Genomic DNA, 10,614 nt, shown 5'->3' with positions numbered 1-10,614 from the left:
CAAACCTAATTCCACCTCTTACAACAAAAATAACAGGAAGTCACAATTACTTTTTCTTAGTATCTTAATATGAAAATTAATATTACCAACATACCCTAATCAATTGAAATCCAATAATATGAGGAATTAGAAATTTGTTGATTGTCATCCAATGGTCTCTCTAATTTGGTAAGTGGAAAAATAGGTCCAATATTGTACAATCTATATATACTTTCAGCCTTTTTGTTCATGACAGTGTCTTGCTGTGTACAACATACGGGTCTTGAAATCTTGCTTCACATATCTCAGCCTCTCTATTAGTAGTATTGTTTATTTCATGTTTTTACACTATACTATGGTTTTCAGAATAGCTTATATATCTCAAAAGTATTTATATACCCAAAAGAAACTTAGACAATTAACTTGGGAGGTGGCTTGTAAGAGAATAACAAAGAGTGAGACTGAATGCTTTTCTTTGACATTTGTAACTCTTGTATCAAGTTTAAAGAAGAGGTCTTTATAAGTTACTCTTTCTCTGAGATGAATGCTTTTCCAAATTATCACAGTCAATGAACCAGATTCTTACCCTCACCTAATGTCTGTGCCACCCTCCAAGCAGAACCATTGTTCACTGGTGAATGACTTTATGGATAGACCATCTTAATACCTACACCATTTCTTAAATGAATGTAACCTGTTCTCTGTGGCCTGAGAATAAAGTCACTCACTCAAGTCAAATAGCTTTGACCATAGCAGGAAGTCTGTATCCAAAACTCATGCCTACAATTCATTCCTAACTGTCAACTCTCAGCTTAGCTATGATGAAGGTAAAATCCTTTGGTGATGTGAGGGGCATTGAATTACAGCCTTATTACAATGAAATCCAATGTCTAAAAATTGTTCTTATTTTGGGCTTGTACCACAGTAAGAGCCAAGATTTTAAACTCTACTAAATACAAAACAAACGAACAAACAAAAACACTTTATATATTTATGTTCATTTAAGAAAATACTAGTAGTGATCTATTATTTTGAAATATACAGTTAATATATTTGGAGTTATTTAAAATTTATATTGAGCTGGGCAGTGGTGGCGCACGCCTTTAGTCTCAGCACTTGGGAGGCAGAGGCAGGCAGGCTTCTGAGTTCGAGGCCAGCATAGTCTACAAAGTGAGTTCCAGGACACCCAGGGCTACACAGAGAAACCCTGTCTTGAAAAACCAAAAAAAAAAAAAAGAAAAGAAAATTTATATTGAGAAAAACGTATGTATTTTCAGTATTGCTGTAGACAAGCATCTACATAAGACTGTTAAATTGTTGTTTTATATCAAACAACTTTTATAATACTTATTTATATTGTTATAATATTTTGTAAATTTAAGGAATATGACAAAAAAGATATTATAGGTATTGAATGGGGGTCTCTGGGAGGAGTTGGGGTACAAAAAGGAAATAAGAATGTGATTTAATTCTATTTACTTAAAATGTTTTAAAATGTTAACAAATTCAGATAAATTGAAATCATGTAACTTTTCTCATTATAATGCAATAAAAGTTAAAAAAAAAAAAAGAATTCTGCACTAAAGGCACTGGAGTTTTTTTGGTTAGGAGGTTTTTAATGACTTCTTCTATTTCCTTAGGGGCTATGGGACTGTTTAGACAGTTTACATGCTCTTGATTTAACGTTAGTACATGGTATATGTCTAGAAAATCATCCATTTCATCTAGATTTCCAGTTTTGTTGAGTATAGGCTCTTGTAGTTGGCTATGATGATTTCCTCAGTTTCTGTTGTTATGTTTCTCTTTTCATTTCTGATTCTGTTAGTTTGGATACTGTCTCTGTGCCCTTTGGTTAGTTTGGCTAGGGGTTTCTCTACCTTGTTGATTTTTGCAAAGATCCAGCTCCTTGTTTTGTTGATTCTTTTATCATTCTTTTTGTTTCTCTTTGGTTAATTTTGGTCTTGAGTTTGACTATTTCCTTCTGTCTACTCCTTTTGGGTGTGTTTGCTTCTTTCTGTTCTGGAGCTTTCAGATGTACTATTAAGTTGCTAATGTAGGATCTCTCCAATTTCTTTATGAGGGCACCTGGTGCCATAATTATTCCTTTTAGCACTGCTTTCATTGTGTCCCATAAGTTTGGGTATGCTGTGTCATCATTTTCATTGAATCCCAGGAAGTCTTTAACTTCTTTCTTCATTGCTTCTCTGACAAAGTTATCACTGAGTAGAGAGCTGTTCAGCTTCCATGTGTATGTGGGTTTTCTGTTGTTTATGTTGTTACTGAAGTCTAGCCTTAGTCTGTGGTGATCTGATAGGATGCATGGGATTATTTCAATCTTCTTGTATCTGTTGAGGCTTGTTTTGTGACCAATTATATGGTCAGTTTTGGAGAAGGTACCATGAGGTGCTGAGAAGAAGGTAGATTCTTTTTTTAGGGTGTTCTATACAGGTATCTGTTAAGTCCATTTGGTTTATAACCTCTATTAGTTTCATTATATCCCTGTTTGGTTTCTGTTTCAATGGTCAGAAAATGTGACCACTTGCTTTCTAAAATAGGAGACATAGGTTTTCTGTGTTTTCCTTTTTACTATCATTTTTTTCCTATGAAATCTTCAATTTTTAGGCCATTTTCTAGAAATTTTTTCTGTTTTCTCAAAGGAAATTTTAAAGGACTTCTTTAATATTAATTAAATTAATAAATGGACCTGTCCATTGGTGAGAATGGGGTGTTAAAGTCTCCCAGTATTATTGTGTGGGATATGCTGTGAGCTTTAGGAACATTTCTTTTATGAATGTGGGTGCACTTGCATTTGGGGCATAGATGTTCAGAATTGAGACTTTTTCTCTGTGGATTTTTCTTTTGATAAATATGAATTGTCCTTTCTCATCTTGTTTGATAACTTTTGGCTAAAAGTCTATTTTATACACTTATAGATATTAGGATGGCAACTCTCGCTTGTTTCTTGGGACCATTTTCTTGGAAGTTTATTTTCCAGCTTTTTACTCTGAGGTAGTGTATGTCTTTGTCACTGAGGTGTGTTTTCTGAATGCAGCAAAATGCTGGATCCTGCTTGCATATCCAGGATTTTTAACTTATGTCTTTTTATTGGGGAATTGAGTCCATTGATATTGATAGGTATTAAAGACATGATTGTTAGTTCCTGTTCTGTTTGTTGTTGTAGGTGGCATTATGTGTATGTGATTCTCTCTTTTTGGTTTTGTTGTGAGATGATTAATTTCTTGTTTTTTCTTTGGTGTAGATATCTTCCTTGTGTTGGAGTTTTCCTTAAAGAATCCTCTGTAGGTCTGGATTAATAGATAGATATTGTTTAAATTTTGTTTTGTCATGGAATATTTTGGTTTCTCCATCTATGATGATTGAGATTTTTGCAGAATTTAGTAACCTGGGCTGGCATTTGTGTTCTCTTAAAATCTACATAAACTTTGTCCAGGCTTTTCAGGCTTTTAGGGTCTCTGTTGAAAAGTCTAGTATAATTCTGATAGGTCTGCCTTTATATATTACTTGGACTTTTTTTCCTTACAGCTTTTAATATTTTCTTTGTTCTGTGCATTTAGTGTTTTGATTATTATGTGAAGAGAGGATTTTCTTTTTTGGAAAAGATCTTAGATGAAAACCTCAGGTGGCCTCGAAAAACAAAAAAACAAACAAACAAACAAAAAACAAAAAGAAAAAACCCTCAGGTGACAGCACATGTTGGCAAGGATGTTGAGAAAGAGGAACACTCCTCCATTGCTGGTGGGATTGCAAACTGGTACAACCACTCTAGAAATCAATCTGGACATTCCTCAGAAAATTGGAAATAGATCTACCTGAAGACCGAACTACGCCACTTGAACATATACCCAAAAGATGCCCCACCACACCACAAATATGCATGCTCCACTATGTTCATAGGAGCCTTATCTGTGATCAAAAGAAGCTGGAAACAACCCAGAGGTCCCACAGAAAAAGAATGGATACAGAAAATATAGTTCATTTATACAATGAAATACTATTTAGCTATTAAAAACAAGGAGATCATGAATTTTGCAGGCAAATGGATAGAACTAGAAAATATCCTTAGGAGTGAAGTAACTCAGACCCAAAAGGATATAAATTGTATATACTCATTAATAAGTGGATATTAGCCAAAGAAGTATAGAACACCTAGGATATAACCACAGAACTAAAGAAGGCTAACAAGCAGAAGAGCCCAAATGAGGATGCTTCAGTTTCATTTGGGAAGGAGAAGAAAAAAAATCATAAGAGATGGAGGGAAGGAGGGACTAGGAGGGAGAGAAGAGGAGGGAGAAGGGAAAGGGAAACATGATCGGGTATGGGGATGGGGGAAACAGGAGAGATGCCCTGAGGGACAGCAGAATGAATGGAAATATGCACCCTTGGGGAGGGGGGCCCTCTAGAAAATACCAGAGACCTGGGAGGTGAGAGACTCCAAGGCCTGATACTATTACGGATGCTATGGTGTGCTTATAGACAGGAGCTTACCATGGCAGTCCTCTGAGAGGTCCAACAAGCAGCTGACTTAGACAGATGCACCCACTGGACTGAAGTTGGGGACTCCTGCAGTTCAATTAGGGAAAGGCTGGGAAAATCTACGGAGGAGAGTGACCCCAAAGGAAGACCAGCAGTCTCAACTAACCTTGAACCCTGAGATCTCTCAGACATTGACCCACCAACCAGGCAGCATGCATGGGGTCTGAGCCCCCCCCAACACTGATTACAGAAGAGGACTACCTGGTCTGGCCTCAGTGAGAGAAGACGCACCTACCCCTGAGGACCCAAGGAGTGGGGAGGCCTGGTAGGGTGTGAGGGTACGAGGGGGTGGGAGCATCCTCTTGGAGACGGGAGAGGAGGAATAGGTTGAGAAACTGTGGGAGGGTGGGTCAGGAGGGGAATAAAGACTAGACTGTAAGAAAAGATTAAAGATAATATTAAAAAAAGTTGCCACAAATTATAGCAATTATTAAAATATAATTTAAATAGAAAACAATAGATTAAAAAGATACTACTTTAAAAACAAAAACTGGGGGCTACACAGAGAAACCCTATCTTGAAAAAACAAACAAACAAAACTGGAGGGAGCAAAGGAGATAGCTTATGCAGCAAGCACAGGATATGAGTTTGATCCCTATTATCAACATAAAAATCCAGACATAGTGGTGCTCACTTGTAATCCCAGCACTAGGAAGTCAGAAACAAGTGAATTTCTGAGGTTAAGAGGCAGCCAGCCAAGTCTCATCAGCAGATCCCAGGACAGTGAAGACTGTATCTCAAAAGACAAGCTGGACAGCTCCTAAGGACCAGGAATGACACCTCTGACCTTTTTACATATAGGTACTAACACGTACCTTATACAATAACATTTAAAAAACAAAATAAAGCGTGGACATCATTTTGCTGAAACAGTAGTGTTAAAAGCTCTTTCCTCTACATTTGACATGACCATCCCTATCATAAAACAGAGTAGCTGTGGTGACTTATATGGAGACCTTGGAGTCACAAGCAGACAACAAAGAATGGAGAACTACAGAGCAGATGCCTAGGTCTATGGGATAGTCTGGTATCACTCCCTTTTGCGGAGAAGAAGAGACTGCCATTAAGATCCCAAGATTCCAATCATCATTCCTTTGTACTACAGGAATACATAAGCTTAGAAGGACTGGGGTATGTAAAAGACAAACTGACTAGAGGTGAAGCTTTAAAGGCATAGCTGCTTAAGAGTTGTCTGTGCTTTGTATATAAGCCAAGTAAACCCACTAATTTGGCAAGCCAGACATGATGGGACTTTTGCTTGGTAAGCCAGCCTCTTTTAATTAGAAATCAGCACAGGTTTCTTTTATGCTCCCCAGGAAAGCTGCATAATCCCTAGGGGTAAAAAAGTGGTCAAATTAAATGGGGCCTTCAAACAACAACCCATTCCTTACCTTAGAGAGAAAAACGTGTATAAAGCAAGACTGAGAAAAAAGAAATAGCTGACACTGGGGTGTCTGCTATAGTGGAGCCAAGGCCCTCCTATATAGCAAGTAGACCTACATATATTACAGCCAACTTTTTTAGGCAGACATCTGCCGCAACTTAGAAGACAAGGAGGTTAGAATGCCTGCAGAAGGAGGTGATTATTTTTGTGAGACATCAAGCTATCTTGAAGAAATAAAACCTATTTGTTTGAAGAATTAACATTGGACCAATGAGTCAATATAGTATTTCTAAAGTGATGAGACAGGAAAGAGCCAGCAGAGGCTAAATTGTTTCTTGCTATACCACCTGCTGATGGGCTCAGGGAAAATTGTCAGTCATCCAGTAAGTATTCCTTAACCAACACATTGAGTGCTCACTGTATTCATATTGGAAATGAAGCAAAGAATAAGATGGTGAGACCATGTTACTCTGGAAACACATCCCACAAGTCTCTTGGTGAATGATGGGACAAAAGAGAAGCACATTAATAGAGGATGTGAGAGTATTCCTAATAGAGATGGGTCTTTGGAAAGAAATATAAGAAAGGAATGCTGAGAGCAACCAGACAGAACACAGATAGGTAACATCTTAGAGTGGATAAGAATGACCTCTCAAGGATAGACATCTGCATTGGAACAAATAAGATAGGCAGGTCTAGCTATTTACCAAACAAATCTTAAAAATAATACAGAGGTACAACTTACCTGCACTTCTGAGGTCGAACCAGGTGAGCCAGCTCAGCAAACCTCCATAGGGCTGCACGCAAACTTCGAGGAGCACCATTCTAAGTGGGGTTAACAAGTGATGTGTTACATTTACGAGTCACATGTACTTTCTACAGCTAGGTCTACGGTATTGGAGCTGCTTGAATCCTCTCTTGGAGAGTTAAGCATTCTCTTTCTCTGCTAATTTAATCAGAGAAAATCCAAATTAATAGTGTGAAATAAATGGTAACTACTTCAAAGATTTTTAAGGCCCAGAGGGCTTCAATTATAAAAGTACAGGTTTTTTTTGTTTTTTTTTTTAAAAAAAAAAAAAAGAAAGAAAGGAAGGAAAGAAGATTTAGATAGGCATTTGGAACAATGGATTGATGCTTTTTATTGATAATATTCAAATTATTAGAGAGGAGGATCAGAGTTTAAAAGTAAGAAGCCATCTCAAGTGTCATGCTAAATACCAAGGGATTTGTGTTACTTCTAAAATTTACAATGTCATTTTCACGATAATTGGGAAAATTCAAAGATACTTTCAGGGTATTTAGCATAATTCTAACACCTCTCTGGATGTTTTAACTTTGCATAGTGAGATTATGAATTTAAAGAATGCTACTCTACTGAGCTTTGATGCTGCAGATATTGCTGTTAAAATTATTCATGGTTTAAGGTCAGTATTTCCATCTTGGTCAAGCTTCAAGAATGGCATATATAGCTTGATCATGCTAGTCCCTTCTTGTCCTGGGAATACTTTTATTTCTGCCTATTGTAATAAAACTTGCCTTTAACAACATCAATATGTTGGCAGCCAAAATACATGACTTGAAACTAAAAATGAATCCCCAGACAGAGTTATTAATTTATCAGGCTGGCAGCCAATGACAGGTAAGTTCTGCACAGAGCCTTACCAACCTAAGACAGAAATGCATTGCTTTTGATAATGCATATTCCATGACAGGTAAAGAAGGCATTCTTGTCTGAACCACCTAAGACAGGCACAGTCTTTTTTATGAAATAAAAAAGGGGTAGATGTGGAGAGCTTTTTGGGGCCACTTGGCAGGACTCTGACAATGGGCCATGACAAAGAAGTAAGCTTAGGTGGGAATCTAATATTATGTTAGAACAGGGAAGCAAGTTCAGGCAGGAATCTAATTTTAGGCTAGAACAGGGAAGTAGGTTTCAGGCATGAATATGACTTTGGGCTAGGACAGGGAAGTAGGCTCAGATATTTTGGTCATCCAGATAAGCCCTTAGAAACAGCGATCACGGGAATGATCATGGGACTTGGTTTATTGCCTTGCTTGTTCCTTGACTAATTGTGTTTATTGTACCACTTGACCTTATTACTTGCATGTATTTAAAATGGTATAAAAGCAGATCAGCAAAAAATAAACCTGCCTTCAACCTCTAAACTGGTTGGGGTCATGCTAAAAAGAAAGAAAGAAAGAAAGAAAGGAAAGAAGGAAGGAAAGAAGAAAGGATGAAAAGGAAGGAAGGAAGGAAATAAGTTAGTTGTGAGGAGCTCGAGCTCAGGGGCTAAGAGCACTTTCTGCTCTTGCAGAGGACCTCAATAGGCACTGCACATACATGGTGCAGAGATATACACACAGGAAAAACTCATAACCACATAATAAAACAAACCAATCTTTTAAAACATTAAGTTGGTGCTTTAAATTTCTATTTCAATTAAAGAAAATGAGGAGTACGTTTTAAAAAAAAAACTAAACTCCACTTCACCAAATGGCACTTCCAACAGTGTTACTTAGTAACTTGCAAGATAAAAATCTCATAGGGTTCTCAACAGTAAAGCAGTATCATCTTCTCAATAATGCAGAGCTAGACCCACCTTTTTAATCTCCTTATAGAGTTCTAACTGTAGCCTTGGAAGATTAGAATCCATCAAAGCCTACAAAGAAACAGAAGAGACTTGTTATAGAAGATACATTCTACCTACAGTTCTAAATTCTACCCATAAAGCTAAATGGCAACCAAAAGTTCACATTTTAAGGAAAAGTAACATAACATCAACTAAATAAGAAGCTATACATTAAGAAAAAAGTAAATGCATATAAAAATTACAGAATATTCTAAAAATGGGTCTTTACTAGGAAAAACCCAGAAGATAACATTTATAATAATCAAATATTATAAAATATCAAATTAAAATTAACCCTAAAGCTTTCAGAGTAAGTACTCAGTCTTCACTGGCTCACCTGGACAGCTTAGGTGACAGCCTCTAAGTAAGCAGGCTATGGGGGCTGTATTATTAGGATTGGAGCCCTTCTCTCTGACAGGGAACATGTAACACAGAATCATCTTTTTTGAGTTCTAAACTTACAAAATGATGAAGATGCTCACAGCCCCGACTCCCTGACCCACCCAGGTCTCAGTGTCAGTTAGGAAGTCTAACAGTCCTCAGAGTTCATTTCTTGACCTTCCCTGATCACTTTGGGGCTAACTCAGAAATAAGGTATGATGGTTTGACTGAAAATGGCCCCACAGACTCATAGGGAATGGCGTTATTGGGAGGTATGGCCTTGTTGGAGGCAGTGTGTCACTGGGGATGGGCTTTGAGGTTTCAGATGCTCAAGACAGGGCCAATGGCAGTCTTTCTTCCTGTTACCAGTACAGACATAGAACTCTATGCTACCTCTCTAGCACCATGTCAGCCTACATGCTACCATGCTTCCCACCACGATGATGAACTAAACCTTTGAACTGTGACCCAGCCCCAACCAAGTGTTTTCCTTTACAAGAGTTGCTGTACTCATGGTGCCTATTCACAGCAATAAAATCCTAACTAAAACATAAGGTCCATGGACCTGACTTCAAGCCACACAATCAAGGCTAATGGAATAAAGTCCACATTAGAGAAAAGCACCCTATTCTTGTCCCTAAGACTGTTCTCTTCTAAAATGGCATGTCAAAATATGAGAGAAAGTGACCCAGCTCTCCTTTTCAGTCACATGCACACCTGATATCTAGAGACCAAGGAGAGACGGTTAGCTCTGTCAACCTGACATAACCTAGATTAACTGGGAAGTCTCAATAAGATACTGTCTAGATCAGGTTGTCCTGTGGGCATATTTGTGAAGGACTATTTTGATTGCCTTGATTGATATGGGATGACCAAGGCTGAAAATGAGTAACACTGTTACCTAACTTTTAGACCCAGGACAGATTAAAAGTAGAGAAAGTTAGCTGAGTAATGAGCACACATGCATTTTTTTTTTCTCTCTGCCCTTGACTGTGGCTGTGACCAACTGCTTTGAGTTCTAATTGCTTTGAGTTCACTAGAATGCAGACTGTTACCTGAAGTTCTAAATCAAATTCTTTCTCCCTTCAGTTTTTTGCCAGGATATTTTATCACAGCAACAGAGATCAAACTAGGACACAGGGATCATCCACTGGGCCATGAGTTTCAAAGTTAAAACAGAGGCACACTTTGGAAAATTGGTTCAGAAGGAGTATAACATTCTACCAACTTTTTTTAAAAAATTCATTTTATGTGTGCCTGAGTGTATGTATGTATACGGTGTGTGTGTACAGGAACATAGAGGTCAGCAGAAGGCACAGGAACCCTGAAATTTGGGTTCCAAGTGGTTTTAAGCCACCTTATGGTACCGGGAACTGAAATCAGGTCTTTTGCAAAAGCAGTAACTTCTTTTAACCAATCTCTCTGGCCCCACAGCAAATCTCAGACCCTGATTTTGCTGCTGTAGTTTGAACAAAAGAAGCAAATCAAGCTGACAAAAATTAAGACTATTTTCAAATAAAATTTAAGAGTACATCAAATCCGGGCGGTGGTGGCACACGCCTTTAATCCCAGCACTTGGGGGCAGAGGCAGGCAGATTTCTGAATTCGAAGCCAGCGTGGTCTACAGAGTAAGTTCCAGGACAGCCAGGGCTACAGATAAACCCAGTCTCGAAAACCCAAAAAAGA

At 37.9% G+C, this 10,614-nt stretch overlaps 1 protein-coding gene across 2 annotated transcripts in view; it reads right to left on the bottom strand.

Annotated features, from left to right (window-relative positions):
- Htt (huntingtin) overlaps window positions 1–10,614 on the bottom strand; it is a 149,963-nt gene that overhangs the window by 112,055 nt on the left and 27,294 nt on the right. For both annotated transcript variants that reach the window (XM_031341112.1, XM_031341113.1), the window contains exons 4-5: window positions 8,518–8,577; window positions 6,663–6,742 (exon numbers count right to left, since the gene is read on the bottom strand). In XM_031341112.1, coding sequence (XP_031196972.1) covers window positions 6,663–6,742; window positions 8,518–8,577 — 140 coding nt within the window. The remainder of the gene's footprint in view (window positions 1–6,662; window positions 6,743–8,517; window positions 8,578–10,614) is intronic.

This window comes from Mastomys coucha, unplaced genomic scaffold (genome assembly GCF_008632895.1).
Source record: "Mastomys coucha isolate ucsf_1 unplaced genomic scaffold, UCSF_Mcou_1 pScaffold22, whole genome shotgun sequence".
Lineage (NCBI taxonomy): Eukaryota > Metazoa > Chordata > Mammalia > Rodentia > Muridae > Mastomys > Mastomys coucha.
Note: the sequence above shows the minus strand (reverse complement) of the source record. Positions and strands in the feature narration are given on the sequence as shown.